This window comes from Belonocnema kinseyi, chromosome 6 (assembly GCF_010883055.1).
Source record: "Belonocnema kinseyi isolate 2016_QV_RU_SX_M_011 chromosome 6, B_treatae_v1, whole genome shotgun sequence".
Lineage (NCBI taxonomy): Eukaryota > Metazoa > Arthropoda > Insecta > Hymenoptera > Cynipidae > Belonocnema > Belonocnema kinseyi.
Genome location: NC_046662.1, coordinates 64777340 through 64801122, shown reverse-complemented (window position 1 = coordinate 64801122; position 23783 = coordinate 64777340). Strand labels below are relative to the sequence as shown.

The 23783-nt window shown below is 28.9% G+C and overlaps 1 protein-coding gene across 5 annotated transcripts in view; it reads left to right on the top strand.

The window, feature by feature from the left end:
- LOC117175014 (neprilysin-4) overlaps positions 1-19739 on the top strand; it is a 31916-nt gene extending 12177 nt beyond the window's left edge. For 3 of the 5 annotated variants that reach the window (XM_033364514.1, XM_033364515.1, XM_033364516.1), the window contains 11 exons: positions 1906-2162; positions 4187-4441; positions 9445-9647; positions 12112-12291; positions 13484-13695; positions 14864-15086; positions 16537-16713; positions 16789-16951; positions 17341-17550; positions 17632-17738; positions 19264-19539. In XM_033364514.1, coding sequence (XP_033220405.1) covers positions 1906-2162; positions 4187-4441; positions 9445-9647; positions 12112-12291; positions 13484-13695; positions 14864-15086; positions 16537-16713; positions 16789-16951; positions 17341-17550; positions 17632-17738; positions 19264-19539 — 2263 coding nt within the window. Of the gene's footprint in view, positions 1-1262; positions 1832-1905; positions 2163-4186; positions 4442-9444; positions 9648-12111; positions 12292-13483; positions 13696-14863; positions 15087-16536; positions 16714-16788; positions 16952-17340; positions 17551-17631; positions 17739-19263 lie in introns of those variants that run through there. The other 2 variants (XM_033364517.1, XM_033364513.1) reach the window with 2 other exon arrangements.
- Positions 19740-23783: the final 4044 nt, after the last annotated feature.

Here is a 23783-nt window from a genome sequence, read left to right as displayed (position 1 = left end):
GTTAAAAAATGTATACTTAAAAACGCGATACCCTAAAAAGGCATTTATTATTTCTTTGTCAGAGGAAGATATAAGCGTTCTGAAATAAAAATTTCTGTGATCAGATGACGATGGCTAGAAAAAAGATTTGAATTTCATCATAAATAAATAACAAATGTCTAATTGAATTAACCGTAATTTTTTGAATTTTAATGCAAAATAATGTAAAATGATCGAAATATTAAGACAACTCTTTAGTAAAAAAAAATATTGTTTAAATTTAAGTGAAAAATTGGAATTTAAGTTGATTGAACCCTGGAGAGTTTAAAATTGAATAAATTAAAATTAACAGACAACAAATTTAAGCGACCTAACATAAAAATATCAAAATACAAAAATTTAGAAATGAAATTTGTTGGTACGATTTAATATCGAGTGTATGGACAGTTGAAAAATGTGATATTTAAAGCAATAGATTTTTTGTTAAAGATAAAAAAATGAAACATTTAAAATGGTAAAATATTTTATTGCAAAACTTCGAAAATGAATAATAATTCAAAATGAATTGTTAAATATTAAATGATTTAAAATGAAGAGTTCAAAATTGTGTTGTCAAAAAACAAAATATAAAAAAAATGATAAAAATTGATATCTCAGTAATTGAATAATTTCTTTAATTTTAAGTGGTTGCAATTTCAGAGTTCTAAATTTTTTATGTTAAATGCTTTTGTAATTTTTTCCTATCAAAAGTTTTAATTTTATAATTCAAATTGAAATAAATTAATTCTGAAAAGAATAATAATTTTGAATTTTTAAACTAATTAAATTTGTTTAAAGTAATTCAAATTTTAAGTTTGGAGTAAACGAAAAAGTATTAATATCACAATTCTTGGTATCTAACATTTTTCAGTTTTAAATGAAGTTTGGATTCGTTTAATTTTCAACATTCTGTATTAGAAATGTTTAATTTTTTATGTTTTTCATTTAAAAGACTATTCATTTAGAATATTTTCTTAGAATAATCCATTCAATTGGAAGGATTTATAACTGAAAACTTTTCGATTTTTAACAGCGAAAAGAACGGTAAATTTATTTTTTAATTTTTGCAAAATTTTTCTAATCAATTTTAATCTTAAATTATAATTTCAATATTTTAGCCCGACAGTACCTAATCTAAAATTGTTTGATTTGCAACGTTTTTAATTTAAAATCGTTCAATATTATTTTATTTCAAATTTTTAGAAATAAAAAGCCAGCTCGTGCATTTACTGTTAACTCAAAAATAACTTATTAACATCCTTTGCAGAAGTTACGTAACCCCTATAGTGACTAAAAAAAAGAACGTTCCGAATTTTAAATGCGGCACCCTCTCAAATAGTATGTTTATGAGAAAACAGAAAGCAATAAATCGTCTTTTTTTCTTATTTATACTAATTGAGATAGTAAATAACCTTGAAGTTGTTTACGCACAAATTTTTACTCATAATTGCGCAATATCATTATATGGCATCCTCAATAAACTTCAAGAATATTTTAGAAATTTAGCACAGAAACGAACCACTTGAGCTGTGGAATGGTCTCGATGTCGGTAACTTGTCAGTAACAGGAATCTTGAGTTATAACTCCTTTTTTATTTATTGGGGGAGTGTCGCAAACAAAATTCGAAACTCTTGTCTTTCTGGGTCACCAGTTCATTAGTCCATAATCAGATTAGAATTAGGGATGACTTGAAAATAGATTCTGAATGGCCAGATGAGAAGGTGGAAGATTTCTTAGCGAATGATAATCCAGAAGTGCAAACTGAAATTTCTGATTCTGCCGAGGCCGATGCTAACGATTACGATTACGAGGAGTTAGTAACTCATGTAAAAAAAATAATTTTTACTTTCGCGTCGAATGTGACTTCCGGCTTTTTGCACGTTGTAGAGCAAACGAGCTCGTCAACTTAGAGGCAACAGTAGGTAATTTGGCAAAATCACAGATGCCTTGGCAATTGTCGGATTCACTCAACAGCGACGAAATGGACGAGGACGAATCTCAAGAACCGGATGATTATGAAGAAGACGATTTACCGTTATTCGATAATTCTTGGATGCAGATGGTCGACTTGGAAGATACAACTGATGATTTTTATACCTTCTGGAAAGGCGAGGGAAATCGAAATAGTATTCGAAAAGCCCAAGGTACATTTCCAGGGTGGCCGCCAAACTTCATTTTTTAAATTCCTTCAATTTTTCCTGATTTTTCCCTTACTAATTTTTCATTTTTCCTGACTGTTAATATTTAAATTTAAAGAATGATGTGATTAATTTTGATGTTAAATATTAAATATTTTCGACTACTGTGCTATTACATATTTGAGTAAGAAACGAGAAAAAATTTAAGTCCGCCCGGATTAGAACCGTGTACGCCATTATACATGGTAGCGTTAACAAATTACGTCACCGAGACTGAATCTCTTTTGGAATCTCTTTTAATTTTAAAAATATATTCAACATTTCTTGAAGAATTAAAAAATAACCTAAAATATGAAAAATCCTTTGGAATATATTATAATCCCTTGAATTTTTTAAACCTCTTGAAAATTACTTATATTCTCAAAAAATAACATAAAGTATTTTTAATACTTTGGAATCCTTACAAATTATTGGAATCTATTAAAAATTCTTTGGAATATTAAAAAAAAAACCTGAAAAATATTTAAAATCCTCTGGAGTCACTTAAAAACGCTTGAAACATTTTAAATTTCATGAAAATTCTTCGAAACTTTTATAAAAACCCGAAAAGATTTGAAATCTTTTCGAATCTCTTAAAATTATTGAAATGTATTGAAAATTTCTCGAAATATTTTAAAATATGCTTAAAAATTTTAAATTCTTTGTAATCCCTTCGAATGATTGAAATCTATTGAAAATTATTTGGAATCTTTTTAAAAAATATGAAAATATTTAAAATCCTTTGAAATCTCTTTAGAGCCCTTGAATCTTCTTAAAGCTCTTGAAAATGTCTTGTAATTTTCAGAAATACCCTAAAATATATAAAATCCTTTGGAATCCCTTTAACTCATTGAAATATATTTAAAATTTCTTAGAATCTTTCCAAATACTCCAGAATATTTCAAACCATTTGAAATTCTTTGAAAATTTTGAAAGCTCTTGAAAACGACTTGTACTTTTGAAAATGCCCTAAAACATTCACAAACATTTTGAAACTCTTCAAATTAATGTAACCTTTTAAAAATTTCTTGAAGTATTTTCAGATACCCTGCAATAATTAAAATTCTTTAAAATATTTTGAAAACCCTTGAAACGTTTTAAAGCCCTTGAAAATTCCATGGAATTTTGTAAAATACCCTGAAATATTTTGCAAATCCTGTGGAATCTCTCCAAATAATTAAAATCTATTAAAAATTCCTTGGAATATTTTTAAATGCCATAAAATATTTGAAATTCTTTGAAGTATTTTGAATTCCCTTGGAATTTTTTTAAGCTCTTGAAAATTCGTTGCAATTTCTAGAAATATCTTAAAGTATTTTAAAGCTCTTGAAAATTACTTGTAATTTATCAAAATACCGTGAAATACGTCAAATCCTATAGAATTCCTTAAAATGATTGAAATTTATTAAAAATTCCTTTGAATCTTCTAGTATATCATAAAATAATGAACATTCTTTGAAATATTTTGAAATACCTTGACATTTTTTAATGCTCTTGAAAACCCTGAAAAAATTTAAAAATAGCCTTAAATATTTTAAATCCTTTGAAATGCCTTCAAATGATTGCAATTTAATAAAAATTTATCAGAAACTTTAAAAATACCCTAAAATATGGCAAAAGTATTGAAGAAAATTCAGAAATATGCATAACTTTAGTTCAATAGTGTGCCAAAAATCATGAAAGTAACCATGGAGTCTTTATCTTTCAAAAGTGACTAAAAAGTAATTTGAGAAAAAATTGACTGAAAGTTTCTGCGCGGTAGCCCTGCTTATTCTTGAAAGTTACTTAAAGCGCCTCTTCTAGAAATTCCCGGACTTTTGCAATTATTTTCAAAATACCTGACTTTCCCTGATTTCCAGGTTTTCCTAACTTGCGGCTACCCTGATTTCTTTAAAAATTATTTTTAGGAGTACACTTTTCCTAGAAAACATTCTAGCATAGAAAAATCTTGAGGCTTGTTTCTCCAACTCAAAAATAAAAATCGATTACAGCAAAGATGATGCTGAAATACATGGATAGAAATGCGGATCCTTGTGAGGATTTTTATCAATATGCATGTGGCAACTGGGAAAAAAATAATCCAATTCCGAAAGATAAAGCTGGATATGACACTTTTGAAATGCTGAGAGAATCGTTGGATTCAGTATTGAAGGAACTGCTAGAAGAACCAATTCCTTTAAATTTGAAAGATTCCAATGATGCTATCATCAAAGCGAAGCACCTTTTTCAAAGTTGTATGAATTATGGTCAGTACGTATCCTTTTTTTATTTTGTTATTTATTATCATTATTTATTTTTCTTATTTTATTTTACTTGAATCCAATATTTTGATTAGGGGCCGTCCATACAATACGTTACCGATTTGAAGGGTGGGAAAGGGTCATCTACGATTCGTCCTCATACCTCTTTCAGGACGAGATCCTACATAGATTTCCACCTTTGTTACCGCCCGTTGTTTTTAGAGCGACACCCCGACACCCAACCCACGGGCAGTCCACGACTCGTCCTCAAACCTGCTTCAGGGCGAGAACATACGCACGTGCGATCCTTGTGGATCACCGGTGGCGAGGGCAGGCAGTCCCCCTACTACTAGCGGACTGTTACCCCTCTGATATTTTCCTTATTCGGCAAAACCTATATCCATGAACTTATTCATGCCATGAATTAATATGAACCATAATTTGAACAGCCCACCTTATTCACGAACGATAAATAATATCTTTGAACTTCTTAATTTAAAACATACACAGAAACTCACAGTCGTTTAAAGTACTAGCAGTAAACAGGACCGTGAGATAGTCTAAGTTTTAAGATTTTACGCAAAGTAGTTTTTTTTTTTATAAAAAAGTACTAAAACTGAAGAAATTGATAGGATTTCTCGTACATTTCAAACATTGTTTTTGCCCATTATTTCCTTTTAAATTTCAGTCGAGTATTAATTACTTCATTGATATAGGTTTTCCCGAGTAATAGCAAGACTATAGGACTGTAGGGGAACAGAGCTGGAAGTGGGGGACCGTCTCTCGTCGCTACGGGGGGAGGGGACAAGAGCCAGACCGTACGTGCGATCTTTTTCATAACACATGTATCGAAAATTTGACTTTCGATGCCCCGGTAGCGGGTCGAAAGTTGTGTTTTTAACCCTAGACTAGAAAGTAGAAACAGGCGACCGCGAAAGTAACTTTACGCCGTAACTGGTATCGAAAGTATATACATTCTACTTTATCTGCAGTTGTCTGCAGCAATTCTCCCTCTTATCGAACTTCGTTTCGAGAATCGTGTCATTCATACCTATATCTGTCACTGTCTACGTATTTACAAAGAATAACAACTTTGATGAGATGCAAAGGAGTTTCAGGCATCGAAAGTCAAATTTTCGATACATTTTTTATGAAAAAGTGTATGTGCAAGTCGAGGCGAAGCAACAATTTGACTCGTGTGATATTTACCCTCACTTCGCTCGGGCAGCTAACTTCACACTCATACAATTGTCGCCCTTCGCACCTTGTTGCGCAATATACTATTCCTGAAATATAGTCAAACTCTTCTATAGCACCGATTTTGGGGCTGACGGTGGGTGGGAAATAAATCATTAATGTCCGCTCCGCTTTTATTTGTTTACGCCTGAGTGCTCACCTGAGTGATAACCGCAGACACCGCGCACCCCTCACAGATCCTGTTACACCTGCCTGCGGCGCGGCGTCGATTCTTGGAAGGGCTATAGAAGGGAGGGTTATTGAAGGGTTTCACTGTACTACATTTTGTGTCAATGAAGGGGGGGGGGGAGACAATAAAAAAACGCTATGGACTTAGATTACATTTAGTACGTTTCCTGTTGATATATTTGAACAAAGGTTTTTTATTTTTAGGTAAAAAACTATTATATTTTTAGTTTATAATCCATAGCGCTCGATTAAAATTTGTATTATTTTCTTTAAAAAAATGCAACTATTTGGTTAAAGAGTCATGTTTTTCAATGTTAAACTCTTTTGTTGTTTTTTTTTCTTGCTAATTAATTTTTCGAACTGAAAATTTATCTATTTCATTTTGTCTAAGAAATTAATTTTTTAATTGAATATTTATCTTTTATTATATAGTGAAATCTTCCTATAGCCCTTCCGAGAATTGACGCCGCGCTGTAGGTAGGTGTAACAGGAGATGGGCGAGGTGCGCGAGATCTGCGGTTGTCACTCAGGCATGACCAAACAAAGGCGGGCTACAGTGAGTTAGTAAAAATTTATGAATTTGATTGAAAATTCGTCTTTTTACGTTGAAAATTAATTTCGTTTGTTGAAAATTTATACATTATGGTTACAAATTAAAAAAGTTCAGTTGGAAAATAATTCAGCTTTGCTTGACGATTCAACTACTTCGTTTGACAATTAGTCTCTTTGTTATTGAATTCATCTGTTTTTTATTTCAAATTAAAATATATTTTGGTTCAAATATCAATTATTACAAGTTTCGTTAAGACTTTATCTTTTTTCGTTGAAAAATAAACTATTTGGTTCAAACATGACCTATCGCAACCAATTGATTTTGTTGTTGTTGAAGTTTTATAAATTTGTTCAAAAAAATTCATCTATTTGGTGGTAGATAAACTTTTTTGTTGAAATTTCATATTATATAATTGAAAATAGAACTACTTTGTAGAAATTTGTTTTTTTTTGCTTGAAAATCAAACAATTTGGTTTAAAATATATCTTTTTAGTTTGAAAATTGAACAATTTGTTAGACAATATTTTTCTGCTTTGAATGAAAAATATTTTCTAGTAACAAAATCAACTGTTTTGTTTCAAATTTATCTTCTTAAATGCTTTTAATTAAAAATATAAAATATTTCTTTGTGTGAAATATCAACTATTACATTTTTTGTTGAGAATTCATATTTTTCCTCAATAATTCAACCACTTGGATAAATTTAAACTACGTTGTTAAAAGATCATTTTATTGGTTGATTATTTACCTATTTAATTAAACATTCGTATTTTTGGTTGAATTAAACTGTTCTTTAATTCAAAACAAAATATTTTTCAGTTGAAATATCAACTATTACAAGTTTCATTACAAATTAATATTTTTTGCTTGAAAAATCAACCGTTTGGTTTAAAGATAAAATACTATGTAAAAACATAGTAAAAACATGTAAAAACATAGTTTTAGTTGAAAATGCCATTATTCAGCTGTAAATGAACTTTTTTGAAGGAATTTGATATTTTCGCTTTAAAAACTTAACTGAAAAATCACGTATTTTGTTGAAAATTTGTTTTTTACTAAAAATAGAATCTTTTTTAACTGCCCAAAAGTAACATTTTTTAAAAGATTTTCAAATTGATCGAAAAAAAGGTTTTATATGGCAATTTTTAGCTCATCCAATGCCAGAGTTTTTGTATAAAATGTAAGAGAAATTAATTTTTTATTACGATTGATTAAAAATAGGTGGTATTTGTCATTTTTTAAAACAATTTCTGTAAACAAATTTACAGTTTGAAATATTTTTAACAATAGGTTCATTTTTTTACAGAATGCACCAAGAATGTCTTTTCAGGTTATTTTTGACCGAATTACCGGAAAGACATTATTAGTCGATCACGTAAAAAATTTGAGCAGATTCATTGAAACATAACCAAACTTTGAATTTGTTTATGAACATTGTTTGAATAATTAATAATTCTTGTACATTTTCAAAGAATGGAAGCAAAGTGTTTCCGAAAAGCCATTCTGAGTTGTTTCAATAAAAGAAGTCATCCTATTGCTTGAAAAATAGTCAAACTGTAAATTTGTTTATAAAAATTGTTTAAATAATTAATAATTCATATAAGCAAAGAAAGCCTCATATAAAGGAATCGTAAAAAAATAATCTTATATGATTTCGTAAGAAAATTTAAGCCTATTCGTTTAAAAATATCCAAATTGTTAATTTTTTAAATAAAAATTGCTTGAATCATTATTAGAAAGAATCTATTTTCAATTAATCATAATTACTGACAATTATTTTTAGACAGTTTTAGTATAGATATAAGACCTTGTTTTATTAATCTGAAAATCTTTTAAAAAATGTATTTCTCAAAAATTAAAAAAGATGTCTAATTTTGTTGTTAAATAAAAAATTAAAAAACATTTTTTAATAAAAATTCAAAAAAAATTCTTTCATTAAAAAGAGTAAACGTCTAAATCGATTGGATAATGTAGGCTAAAAATTATTTTGTCCATAGACATTTTTTTTTGTACCACTGTTGGACGGTTGGGCTGGCAGGGTGGGGTGGAGGGGGTGTAAAACAAAGCTTAAAATTGGTAACGTAGCATATGGATGGCTCCTTATATAAATAAAAATTTGAGTCGATAGAGTTTTAGTACAGAATTTGATTAAATCAATGCGAGACCGAAAAGAGTTCTGATATAGAATTCTCAATGTTCATAATTTTTTTAATGAAAGCTTATTACCTGAGTATTAATTTTCCGTTCGATAAAATTTATTTTAAAATATTCGCCAGAGGCCATATAGAGTTTGATGAAACACAATTTTCATCAGCTGGTAGCTCAGACAGTGGCGCTTCTGCTTCATGGCCGGAAGGTTGCGTGTTCGACTCTTTCTGCCTGAAATTTTTTCTTTATCTATTTTTTCTTCAATAAAATGATATTAAATATAATTTTCTTTAATAATTCATAAAAATTCTTTTATAATACCTTTTTCATGAAAAAACTGACTTATTTTAACTTTATCATCTTTTTTGCAAAGAAATTTGTTTTCTAAGAATGTTATTAATTTTTTTCAATTGATTACAATACTATATATTTAGTGTTAAAAGTATAAAAAAGGATTTTGGAGCGAAAAATTGTATTTTTAATCAGAATTTTTAAACAGAGCAGTGACTCATAAAAGAAATACTTGCTTCGGAAGGTTGGATACTATTAAAAAGTTTAATAACCATTTTATAAAATAAATTAGTTTGTGAAAAACATGATAAAATTAAATGAAGTCAGTTTACTCGTGAAAAAGGCATTGACAGAATTAATATTTGCAGATTGCTTGGAAGATTGCTGTAGAAAATTATATTTATAAACATTTGAATAAATAAAAAATTAAAAGTGATAAATAAAAAAGTGCAACTAAAATTGAAACTGAAATTGAAACTGAAACTAAAATTTACAATTGGTGGTCAGCCCATAATAAATTTCCGAATAATTTAAAGATCCTTTGGATCAAAATTTAAAAACAATATATATTGTCTTGATCTCTGCAATCTAGAGATCTTGGAACAAAGAATGGAGAAGCCTTTACTGGAGCTTTTAGATGAATTGGGTGGCTGGCCAATTCTTCGTCCAGATTGGAGTCCTGAGAAATTCGATTGGCTTTTATTAATCGCACAATTGCGCCTATATAATAATGATATTCTCATTTCTGAGTGGGTTGGACCTGACATTAAAAACAGCGATCAATATGTCATACAAGTAAGAATAAAATTACTTTCAATTGGAAGATTTTAATATATGCAATTCGGTATTTAAAGCTTTTTTCTTTCAAATTTTCAAATATTTGAAGATTCAAAGGATTTCTTAATAAATTACAATAATTTGAAGGGATTTAAAATGATTTTTAAAGATTTTTAGGGAATTTTTAAGAGATTTAAAAAATGTCAAGAAATTTAAAAATATTGCAAAGGATTTGAAATATTTTCAGGAATTTAAAAAGATTATAAGGAAGTTTAAAGATTTTAGGATGTTTTTAAAAATTCTAAGGAATTCTCAAGAGATTTGGAAAGTGTCAAGGGTTTTCGAAGGATCTGAAATATTTCCTGATAGTTCAATAAATTTCGAAGGTTTTCCAAAAGATATACGAATTCTAAAGATATTTTTAAGGATTTGAATGATTTTATGGAATTTAAAAAATTTTCATGGGGTTTTAAAGGATTTACTAGAATTATTTCGGAAGATGTGGAATGATCTTATCGGATCTGTAAAATGATATCAGATTTTAGGTAATTTCAAATAATGTTCAGGAATTTTCTAAAGAATTACAGAATTTCAAAAGATTTTACAGGATCGAAAATATCTTACGATATTTGTAATAGATTTCAATCATTTGAAGCGATTGAAAAGGATTATGTAGATTTTACGGTATTTTTAAGAATTCCAAGTGGCTATTATAGGATATTTTAAATGATTCGATAAAATGTTAAATTTATTATTGTATTTTATAAAGATTTCAAGGGATTTTACAAATATTCGTAGGGGAATTTAAAAATATTCCAAGGAAATTTTAGTTGATTTCAATAATTTGAGGGGATTTCAAAGGATTTGAAATATTTTAGGGTATTATAAATATTCCAAGGAATTTCTAAGAATTTAACAAAGTTTCAAGGGATTTCAAAATATTAAAAATATTTTACAGGATTGGAAGTATATAATGGTATTTTTAATGGTTTAAATAATTTAAAGTGATTTCAACGGATTTTAAAGCTTTAAGGTTATTTAATCAAATTTCTATTCATTTCAGTAATTCAATGTGATTTCAAAAGGATTAAAATATGTTACGGAATTCCAGAAGATTCCAAAGGCTTTATAAAGTTTGAAGGGGCTTTAAAAGATTTTAAAGGATTTAAAAAACGTTAGCAATTTTGAAAGATTACAAGGAATTTTTAATTGATTTTAGTAATTTAAAGAATTTTAAGGTTTTTAAATATTTTACCTTATTTAAAAAGATTTTAAAAGATTCCAAGAAATTTGTAATTTATTTCAATAATTTAATGGGAGTTTAAAGGATTTGAAATATTTTAGGTTATTTCAAAAGGATTTTACAAATTTTAGCGAATTATAAAAGTTTCCAAGGAATTTTTAATTGATTTCAATAATTGATTTCAATAAAGGTTCTATACAGCACCTATAAGGTTTTCATACTTAAAAAAATCTTTTAATGTACTTTAATAAGTTTACCGGGATTCCCGGAAATATTATTAGATTTAATAGAATTTAACGGTATTTAATCATATTTTCATGGATTTCTCCAAATTTATTCTCAAGAAGTGGGGGATTTCGTAAGGTTATTAAAGATTTGAAAATGTTTTCAAATATTTTTCTTAAGAATTTCATCAAATTCTTCTGAAATCCTGTACATTTTTCTAAATTAATTTCATACTTACTAAATTAAAAAAAATTGTAATATTTTTTACGTGTTTTCAATTGAATTAATTTTTTTTAATTTACCATGAATTTTTATGATTGTCATCGAATTTTTTTATTTCTCTTAAATTCATTTAAATCCACTACAATTTTATTTAACTCTATTGGTTTTTTGGATATTTGGAATTTTTTCAATTCATTGGAATTTAAAAAAAAAATTTATTTGAATTGTTTTGAATCTTATAAATTTATCATTAGTTTCTAAAAATATACCTGGAATGCTTGTCAATTTCATCGAATTCTTTGAAATTTAGAAGAACATTATTCTCATAATTCATGCAAATTCGTCACCTTTATTCAGTTTGTCCATCAAAAATTATTCAATTTTTAACACTTGTTTGAAGAAAATTTAGTGAAGGCAGGCCTAGGAATAAAAAATACAATTTTCTTAAATATGAATTTAAAAACATTTCGTTTCATTTATAAAAGATCCTATATTATAAATGTTACAAGATTAAAGCTTTAAATCAGACCATTTTTAAAAGAAAAGTTTTAAGATTAGCTTTGAATGAAAAAAAATAAATGATCCAATCTTAAATGAAATATTAAAACGTTTTTCTTTTTTTGAAAGTACATGCTTTATATAACAAATGATTAATAATTTAACGGAATTTAATTTGCAGAAAAGATAAAAATATAAAAAAGTCTCTTACTTTCTAAAAATGTCTACTTCAATCTTCTTGAATATATATATATATATGTTTAAAATAAATTTTCTAATTAAATTAAATTGCAGTTTGATCAAACATCCCTGGGTTTGCCAACAAGGGACTACTTTCTTCAATCTTCAAATGCAGTTTACCTCAACGCGTATAAAAGTTACTTGATTAAAGTAGCAACCCTCTTAGGATCACCTTTGGAAAATGCAAAAAAGCAGGCAGAAGAACTGATTGAATTCGAAAGAAGGCTAGCGAAAGTATAATTAAAATTTTTGATAACAAAATTCTAAGCAAGATCAATGTAACAACAGTAATAGATAGGAACGGGTATTTTTATATCAAGATTCCTACCTCACCAAGTTCGAGAGAATTCTACAGCCGGAGTGGTCTATGTCCGTGATAAATTTCTAGATTTCTTTCGAACGGTTCCGATGAAGTGACAAAATGATTTTCCTAATTTCGAGGGACTAATTTGCGTGAACAACTTCAAGGTTATTTATTATCTCAATTAAACATTTCGCGTAAACACTTTCAAGGTTATATTTTCATTTGTCATTGTATTTTCTACTGCGTCATATTTTATTGAGAAAAACAAGAATGATCTATTGCTTTTTTTTAAAGGAATGTGTATTATCAGATTGATTACTGATCGAGTGCTTTCCAATTAAGCTGCTAGAGAGATTAAAAGAAAAATCCTTTTTCAGAAATATACGCTATCTCAAGCCAGGTGTTACATTTATTATACGCGTGATTTAAAGGAATCTGTATTATCATCAGAGGTAATTATTATTGATCAGTGCAGATGTCATCCCACAATCTGTGCAAATAGAAATAAAAAATATCGATCAAGGTAACTCTTCAAATAACACAAAATACTTAACGTCATTTCTGACTACATGCAATATAAATTATTTAAATTTTAAAATTAAATTTTTGTAAACAAAGATCTTCTCACTTGGCTCCACTGGAAATTGAACCACAGAACTTCCGATTGATGGTCGCGTGCTTTTCGGGTACTTAATTAGAAAAGCACTCGGCTAGTAATCGGAAGTTCTGTGGTTCGATTCCCAGTGAAGTGAAGTGAGAAGATCTTTTCTTAGAAAAATTTAATTTTAAAACTTCTTGTTTTTCTAAAAACTATGTGACGCAGTAGAAAATGCAAAGACAAATCGAAATATAACCTTGAAAGTGTTTACGCGAAAATCCTAATTGAGATGATAGATAACCTTGAAGTGGTTTACGCAAATTCGTCTCTCACAAAGTGTGCTATATCATTTTGTGACATCATAGGAACCCTCAGAGAATATTCTACAAAACTTAACATGAAAATGAACCACTTCAGCTGTAGTATGTTCTCCAAGTCGATAAGGTTGGAATCTTGATATAGAAACACCGCTTGCTATCTCATGTCAGTCTTGTTACCTTTTTCTAAATTATTTTTTCGAATAGATCACTTCTTCACCAGATGAGAGGAGAAACGTTTCCGACCTTTACAAGAGGATGAGCATTGAAGAGTTAAGATTGGCGATTCCGCAGATAGACTGGCATCAGTATTTATCGATCGTTTTGGCTCGTCCTGCTAATATTTCCGAACCAGTTGTTATATTTGCTCTTAAATATATTCAGGATTTGGTGAATCTTATTTCAAAAACTCCACCAAGGTATAAGATCTATATAAAGAGAAATGTATTTTTAATATTACCGTAAATATGGGCTAAGCGGCGCATGTCGGGGAAAAGCATTTGTTACTGCAGTTGTCGTGCGGTGGCCGACGGTCCCTGCTGGAAGTAAAAAGATTCAAAAAAATAGAAACGTATGGATAGAAAAAATAGAGATATTCAATCCTTCTCAAATGCACACTTTGCATCCCACAAACTCTATCTTTTTTCCACGCCCTATCCGTCGCGTGTACTTATATTTATCTCTTTATATCCCTGACTATCTATACTAATATAATGCAAAGGCGTCTGTTGCACCTCCAATTATAGCCTCGCTAAGGATAAACGTGGATAAGCGGATGATTCGTTTGGATAGAACGACTAGGATTCAAGAAGATAGAGCTATCTCATATTGAAAAAAAGATAGAAATGGATTCACTTGGATAGAAAAAGAGGTATTCAAAAAGATAGACGAAATTTTGGTTCGCCCAACAAATTAAAAAAGATAGAGGTGGATAAAGCTGTGGATTCATTTAGATAGAAAGATTGAGATTCAAGAAGATAGACGAGATTTGTTATTGCTCAAAGGATAGAAAAGCATAGAGGTGGATAAGTGGAGGATTCATTTAGATAGAAATACTGGGCTTCACGAATATAGAGCTATCTTATATTTCAGAAAAGATAGAAATGGTTTCACTTGTACAGGAAAATAGGAATTACATAGTTAGACGAAATCTTAGATTGCTTAACGGATAGAAAAAGATAGGCGAGGATAAGCGAAGGATTCATTTGAAAAAAAAAACACTAGAATAGGGATTGGGAGTGGCAAGAAAAGGATAAATGTGGATAAGTAGCAAATAGACATCGATAGGAAGATTGGGATTCAAAAGAATAGAGGTGATTGTGAATTGGAAGAAAGATAGAAAATGATAGAAAATGACCTGGGATCTAGCTCGATAGATCGATTCTTTCCATTTCAATCTTAAAGATATAAAATGATACAAACAGATAGAGACTCTATCCATTTACTTCCAGTAGGGGTAGTATTGTGATCTTGAGCTATTCTGAGTAACATTGTAAGCGTTTAAAAACACATGCGCCGCTTAGCCCAAGTTTACGGTATTTATATTTTGTTATTTTGATTTTTGATTTTCAATTGTCTTCTTTTTAGGACAGTATCAAATTACCTTTTATGGAGATTTGTAAGACACAGAGTTAACAATCTGGACGATCGTTTTCAAGAAGCTAAACAGAGGTTTTATTTTATTCTTTTTGGGCGAGAGCAAGCTCCACTTAGATGGAAAAATTGTGTCGCCCAAGTCAATTCAAATATGGGAATGGCAGTTGGATCCATGTTCGTTAAAAGATATTTTGATGAAAACAGCAAAAATGATGTAAGTATACAAAATATGAGATTACAAAATACTCATTGCAGAGTGCATGGACATTTGTCAAATATGAATTAACTTAAATTTTTAAAAATATTGTTATTTAAAATTTTACAATATGTGAGTAACAATATTTATGAAAACAGTTAAGATCTCCAGGTACTTGAAATTATTATTATCCATGAAAAGGGACAACTGAAAAATCCCGAAAAATAAATGTCTCAACACTAAAATTTCCGAAAAGAAAATATTCGAAATAGAAAATTCCCAAAAATTTTAAATTGCTGAAATATAAAAATCCCAACTAGAAAATTTTCGAATAATAAAACTCCTGAATCGTTTATAATGTTAGCCAATTGTAAAATTCCCGAATCATAACATTCCTGACAGTTTGTAATAACCAAATTCAAACTTTCCAAATAATGAAATTTCCGATCGAAAATTGCCAAATCATAAAATTTCCAAAACTGAAAAATTCCGAAAAATAGAATATAAACAATAGAATATAATAAAAAATTAGGAAAATGTTTTTTCAATCAATCATATTGATTCATTATAAATACAATAAGGAAATATTGGGAGCAAAAGACATTTTTTATGTTTAATGTATTTTGTTAAATTATTAATAATATTAATCATAATACTAATTTTCTCATTAAAGGAAGTAATAAGAGAAAGGGATGTGAGGGGAAGTAGGGGAAGTAAGTAGAAGAAGTGAGGGGAAATCTGGAGAGGGAAATAAAGGAAATAGAAAAATAGAGGAGAGGGGCAGTGGGGAAAATGAGTGAAAGAATGTGGGGGAAATTTTTGGAAGTGAAGTAAGGAAAGTGAAGGAAAATAAGGGGAGGAATAGTAGAAGGAGAAAGAGGAAAAGATATTTATATTTTAAGGTTAAAAATTCAACTATTTTCGTAGATAGTTGAACTATTTGGTTGAAAATTCATTAATTTGCTGACTATTAATATTTTAGGCCTAGAAATTCAACTGCCTGGTTGAAAATTTTGTCATTTCTTGAATAAAAATTATTTTTTGATTTAAAAATCAATTATAATTTCATCTTTCTCATTTGGAATTCAAACTAAAGCATTTAAAATTAAATTTAATGTAGTACATATACATTAATTTTATTTAAAAACATTTATTTCCCTATTTTCGTAAAAATCTCCTTATTTTCCCTGTTTTTAGAGTTTTTTGGATTCTAAAGCGATTTCTTTTCTGTCGACGTCATTCTTCAAATCTACAAAAGTAGTAAACAAATAAATGAATCGAAAGTTGCAAAAAGGCACGAAATGGAAAATTGGGTTAAAATTCTTGATATTTTACGTGTTTTAGGGGATTCTTCAAAATTGAAGAGGGAAAAGGGGGTAGAACTCCAATCCTTGCAGTTTTAGAATACACTTACTCATGAAACTGAATGATAAAATTCTTAAATTACACAATTTTTTATTATTTATAGACGCTGTCTATGACTCAGGAAATTCAGCAATCTTTCAGAGAATTACTGAACAAAATCAACTGGATCGATAAAGACACAAAGAAAATAGCAAGTGAAAAAGTAGACGCAATGTTTCTTCGGATTGGATATCCAGATTTTATATTAGACCCTGAATTGCTCAACGAACGCTATAAAGATGTAATTAAACTTAAAATTAATACTGCTCATCAATCTTCCTTAATTTCTTTGGGTATGATATTATTGAAATTTCAGGTTATCATACGTCCGGATAAATATTTCGAGAATACTTTAAATATCTTGCATCATTTAACTAGAGTCGAACAGGATCGCCTAGGAAGTGCTGTTAACAAAACTCTCTGGAATACTGCTCCAGCAGTTGTAAATGCTTATTACAGTCGAAATAAAAATCAAATAAGTCAGTTCAATTCTTTAGTTTCTGGAACAAGCACCTGATCAAAAATCCTTAATCAAAATTAATGTCGCAGGAGGGAATTAGTGTCACTGTGAAATTAGCTGACGAGCACAGCTCGGCTCTCAATTGCGGGGACCGTCGGCCCGGAAGAGAGGGGGTCGCGAAGCACCGTGCGTGCCCAATGTGTGCGCGCACGCATCCCACTGGTCTATGGGCACGCACGCTGCTTCGCGACTCCCCCCCTCTTCGCCAACTCGACGGTCACCGCATGTGAGAGCTGAGCTGTGCTCATCAGCTAACTTCACACTGGCTCTAATCCACCTCCTGTTAATTTGGTAATGGATTTTTGTTAAGAAAGCTGAATATTCTAAATTATATTCCGATTTTTATAGTGTTTCCTGCTGGAATTTTGCAGCCACCTTTTTACCACAGATACTTTCCCAGAAGCTTAAATTACGGGGGAATCGGAGTCGTAATTGGTCATGAGATAACTCATGGTTTTGACGATAAAGGTCGTTTATTCGACAAGGATGGGAATTTGCACAGATGGTGGAAAGACGATGCAATTGAAGAATTTCATCTGAGAGCCCAATGTCTGATTGGTAGAGAAATTTTATTAATAATTAATTTATTAATATGATAATAAATTATTCTTTTCATAAATTAGTTAATTTTTTTAAAAGATCAATATAGTCGATATACAGTGACGGATGTGGATATGCCAATCGATGGTGTCAATACTCAGGGAGAGAATATTGCTGACAATGGTGGAATCAAACAAGCCTTTAGAGTAAGTAATATCAAAGATACTTCACACTTTTTCCTCTTTCTCAATTTTTTCACTTTTAACACATTTATTTTTCCCCCTTTTTCAAGTTTTGTTTCGCCTAAATGCAAATTGGATTAATCGAAACCAATAAGAATATTTAACTATTTTTAGGTACAAGTTAATTCTTGTTTTATAAAAAGTCTACTTATTATATATTTAATACATAATTCATATATTTTGGTTACAGATCTTACTATTTTTTTGAACATTGAATTACTTTCATGAAAAATAAACTATTTTAGGCAAAAGTAAAATTATTTGGTCAAAAATGAAATTTTTGTAAAAATTTCATATTTTTTGGTTGATAATTCAACTGTTTGGTAGAAAATTCACTATTCTGACTCAAAAATTCGACAAATTAATAGAGAATTCTACTATTTGGTTGAAAATTAATTGTTGTTGAAAATTCCTATTTTTGGGTTTTAATTTCAATTGTTATGCAGAAAATTCGTTTTTTGTTTGTTTGAAAATTCATCTCTTTTGGTTGATGTTTGAACTATTTTGTTGAAAATTCTTCTTTTTTATTAAATTAAACTGTTTATTTAAAATTAAAAACTTTTATGGTTGAAATTGAATTAATATTGTCTGAAATTTAATTTAATAATGTACGCACATTAATTTATTCAAATAATGTATTCTCCTATTATTCCCCTATTTTCGAAAAAATTGCCGTTTCATCTGTTTTGAGAGAATTTTAGGCTGTGAGGTCTAATCAAAAATAATTATTTTTAGTTTAAATTCCAAAAATTGGGGGTCACAGTTTTTTAACCACAAAATTTAAATGCCTGTTCTGTTTGTTTATTTTGATTGATTATTCATTTGTTTTGTAGAAAATTTGGTCTTTTGGCTTGGAATTACTTTTATTAATTCAATGTTAAACTATTTTATTGACACTCCAAACATTTTATTTCTAGTTGAAAATTTCTCTTTCATAGTTGAAAATTCAGTTATTTTGTGGAAGATTTGACATTTTTGTAGAATTTTTTGTTTCTTAAAAATTCAATTATTTTTGAAATTTAACTTTCTTGTTAAAAACTCATATATTTGGGTTAAAAATTCAACTTCTTTGTAGAAAATACACCCTTTTGGCTTGAAATTTCAACAATTTGGTTAATTTTTTTCTCTTTCAACTGAAGATTCTGTGTTGGTTGGAAAATGACATATTTTGTTCAAAATTAATTTTTTTGTTGAATGCGACTGTTTTTTTATTTTTAATCTAGAATCACTTTTGGTTGAAATTTTATCTATTACATTTTTCGTTGAAAATTCATCTCTTTTGCTAAAAACTGATCTTTTTTAGTTAGTATTTCATGTTTAATTGTATTTCCTCTGGGATTCGTCTTTGGGGGCTAAGATTAAAAGTTGCTTAGTGAAAGGTTCGATATTTTCTAAAACAATTTTGCTGAAAAATAACAAAACTGTAAAAGTATTATCGATTAAGTTTTTAACATTAAGTAAATGAAAAAAATTTAAATACCTTTTCCAGGCTTATGAAACGTGGCTGAGGACAAACGGAGACGAAAATGAGAATCTTCCAGGTATCAATGCCACCGGAAAGCAATTATTTTTCTTGAATTTTGCGCAAGTATGGTGTGGGTCGATGAGACCGGAAGCAACTAGAAATAAATTGAAAACTGCAGTGCATTCACCTGGCAAATTTCGAGTGATTGGCACCCTTTCCAATACAAAAGACTTTGCGCAAGTGTTTAATTGTCCTCTTGGAACGACAATGAATCCGACAAAAAAGTGTTCAGTTTGGTGAAAAAAAAGTTTTATATAAACTTAGGAGAGCTTCTAGTCGAAGCTTAAACATTTATTTACCTGAAAAACTGAAAAAGTGTACATTTATATTTAATTTAGAGGCCAAGAAAAATATACTCAATTTCTATAATAATTTCTTCACATTCTTTAGAGAAAAGTTGTAATCTTAAAAGTGTAAGTATTCATTATTAACTATTTTTATTAATTTATTATGATAAAATGATTTTATATTTGATGGATTTATTGTATATTTTATCTAGATATATAATAAATTAATAATATACGTCATCTTTACGTTTTTTTGTAGGAAACTAGTGTTTTATGAACGACGTGTGTATATATAAATTTTTCGATATTTTATAAAATTGTATATTATCACTACAGTAAAGTTATCACTCATATACACATATTTTGCTCGTGTACTTTTTTTATTTGCTTCTATTTTTTATTTTAACAAACATTTTCATCAATCAACTTTTTCAAGTTGTTGTAGAAATGCCATCTTCCGGGGATGAATCTATACTTTTTTGTTGAAAATTCTAACCTTTTTGGTCAAAAATTCAACTGTTTAGTTGAAAAATAATTTGTTTGGTGAAAGCTCAATTGTTTTGTGAAAAAATTCGTTAACTGTTTTTGTTGTTATTAAAACAGCCAAAGATTTAAAAATAAAATATTTCACAGATACAAATATTTCACAGTTCTATATCATGTTCACATTGTTCAAGGTGGTCTTCCAACTTTCAAAACGTTGTTGGTCACGAGGTGTAGGTATGTATGAATCAGGGGTAGATTTGGGGAACGTATCATATATCATTGGCGAGCAAAAAATTAGCAAAAAAATATGAACTAACAGTGTAGATGAAACGTATAATAAATCTAAGGTTATGTTAATTATTTTATAGAAATATACTCAATCATACTGGTAAAAACAACTCACGATTTATTAATAACAATAACATAAATTTCCTTCGAATTTTTAATTTGATGCGTAATTTTGTAACGTGAATGGAAGCAAAATGTGGCTGTCACCGTCCAACAATAACTTCCCCTAACACATTCAACGAACTTTACCTTTGCTGCCTTCATCTAAAACCCCCAAAAAATTAATAAATTAAAAATAAACACGGCGAACACCTTGTCAAGACTCTAGTTAATACTTCATCACGGCCGTCATATTTAACCACCTTCAATAACTACCCTTAATATATGTAACGATCCTCATCTCAGCTGCCTTTAACTAAAACAGCAAAAAATAAATAAATTCATTAAAAATACCTCGAAGGGTCAAGAAATGACTTAGAGTCCATCGAGCGCGTTTTAATTCTACGAAATATTGACCAACTGAATTACATTTTTAACTACATTGTGCTAGCTTTTCAGTGTGAAACCCATCTTAGTATAATTATTTAATGTGCGATTCCTTTTGTATCTCACTTTGAATTTGTATAATAAACCTTATCTTGAATCGTGAATCTTGAAATCTAGTCAACCCAGATACTTTCCTAAGAAGCTAGTACGTTTTCTCATCCCCACAGTAATGTCAGCGATCCCAACAAACTCCTAGGACACTTAATGAGCCATATCTCACCGGTCTTCACCTTAAACAACCAACACAATTTGAAGTTAAAAGACCATCAGGAACTGCCCCTAGCACATTTTAAATCCTCCCTCTCAGATGCAATTTTCAAAATTTTGACATTTTTTGAAATTTTCGAAATTTTCAAAAAAGTTTTTAATATTTTAGTTGGTGGAAAGTTACGATGATTCAGAGTATAGAAAAAAATCTAAAATTTTGAGAAATATTCTGTAATTTATGGACGCACCATTGGCTAAAACTGTATCATTTGATTTAAACATTGCTTTTCTTTAATCGTAGTTAATTCAATTCTGTAAACAACAATATACTATTTTTTTATAACAAATGCATGAGTTCAGGCACAATTATATAACACTGCTAATATGGAGGAATTTTATAAATCTTATTTTTATTTTGGTATGAATTTATGAAGTTTTGTATAGTTACGAAAAAATTGACAATACTTAAAATTTACTTATTATTTTATATTCTTAAAAGTAAATTTTTTTAGTTCGATTGTCTTCGAAGAAAATTCTTCAAGAAGTCTCAATTATATATAGTTTCTGAGATTAGAGATGAATTTATTTGAATTCTTTCAATTTCCTGTTTTGAACTTGAATTTTCTTGAATTCCCCTTGAAATCTTTTGAATCCTTTGTATAATAATAATTTTTTCATTATTATTAGGATTTCATTCTTATTAAAATAAGCATCGTCTAGTTACAGTGTAAAACCAGGTTTTAATTTTATGCTTAAAATAAATATTGCAATTACTGGAACTTATTCCTATTATTTTTTAGTATATTTTGCTTCAACTATAAAATAAACTTAAAACTAATAAGAAATAGATAGCGAATTATTTTATTTTTTAATATTTCATAGTGGTAAGCTTCATAAATAATCATCATCGAAATGATCAACCCAATTATTTATTGAAAAAAATTATATATGAAAAGTTACAGTTAGTTTATACCATTTAATAAAATAATTAACCTATTTTTTGTGTAATTATTTTTGAATTTTCGCAAGGCACTTAAAGTTATGTAACGTGTAAAGCATGTACAAATAGAAGGTAGTTATTTTTTTAATTGGATAGGGTTAGAGTTTTTAAATGTTTAAAAATGGTAGATGTGAAAAAACATCCTCAAATTTTTAATTAAATTGAAAAAATGTCCTGCATATAATATTGTATTTTCTTTCTTAAAAGCTTTAAAGGAAACAATTTGTTCTTTTTTCAATTTTCTCTAAAATTACTAACTTTAGAAACTACATTATTAAAAAGCGACACTTCATTTTTTCATTTCGGACTTTATTGCTGTTACTTTTTTTTACATTAAATCCTTTTTATTTGTACTATTTCACTTTTTTGTTAAAGAAGGACATTTTTCGCCTTTTCTTTAAACCTATGAACTTCAGAAACTAAATTACTGATGAAACTGATTTTAGTTTTTTATGTCCGGCATTTTTTGCTCTTATCTTTTCTATCTTAAACGCTTTTTATGCACGTGTTTCACATTTTTTCAAGATCAAGGGATTTTTCTATTTTTCTCATAAATAATTTTTAAAATCCTAATATACGGGAAATTCAATTAATTTTACAACACACAGAGTTTATACTTATCAAAAGTAGCATACATACATTTAATAATAATGAGTCACCAAAATTAGAAAAACATACCACACTAATATTTTCATGAAATTTTGATAAACAAAAAGTGTTTTTCTACAAAAAAAATCAATTTTCATATTTTAGCACGAGAAAAGTACTTTGTTCCTTCTCATAATCAAAAAGCAGTTACGCGTTTTCAATCACGTGAATACATTTCTTATGAAAATAGAATTATTTGACTACAATGCTAGATGGAACATGTAGTAAAAGAAATCAACTTAAACTTCAACTTTAGAGGAAATTCCATTTGGGTGGAGAAACATTCTTTTGTTACAAAAATATATTTATCTGAGTGTTATAGCAAAAATCGTCTCAGAATTCCATTTTCATTCTTCATGATGACGGGAAAATTATAGCATTTGCTTTCTTACTGAATAAGTAATGATATTTACAAAAAAAATTACACAGTAGGTGTGCAGAGATATTATTCAAGAATTTTAGTACGTAAATTCTAGATTTAAAAATAGCTCTTTGTATATCATATATCGAATATTAATTAGGCAATGAAAATTTATTAAAGATCACAGTCCTGCGAGGATCAGTCACATAAATGATAGGAAGTCAGACTTTTTTACGCTGAAAACGAATTCAGCCACAGAAATTGTCCAGCACGCCAGGTATTGAAGTAACTTTAGATGAAATGGTGAAAAAAATGATCATTTTGGCCATATTGATGAATTTATTGTAATCTATTTTTTTAGTTGTATATGCAAGTATGTCCATTTATTGCACCATTCTCATCATTTGATGTTGCCTTCACTGTCTGAATCATCACCATCGTCATCAGAGATCACCATCAGCTCTAAGAAGATGTTAGCTCTAAGAAAGCGTCCAGAGGTGGCTGTTGTCACCTTCAACGCTCGTGGCCGCTCGTAATTGTATACCTTCAACATCATCACAGGAGGTTTTAAGCATCGTATTAAATTAGTTGAATTAACTTATGACATTCTAATCTCATCAGTCACTTGACTATAATGTGGCTATAATGTATAATCGGGTTT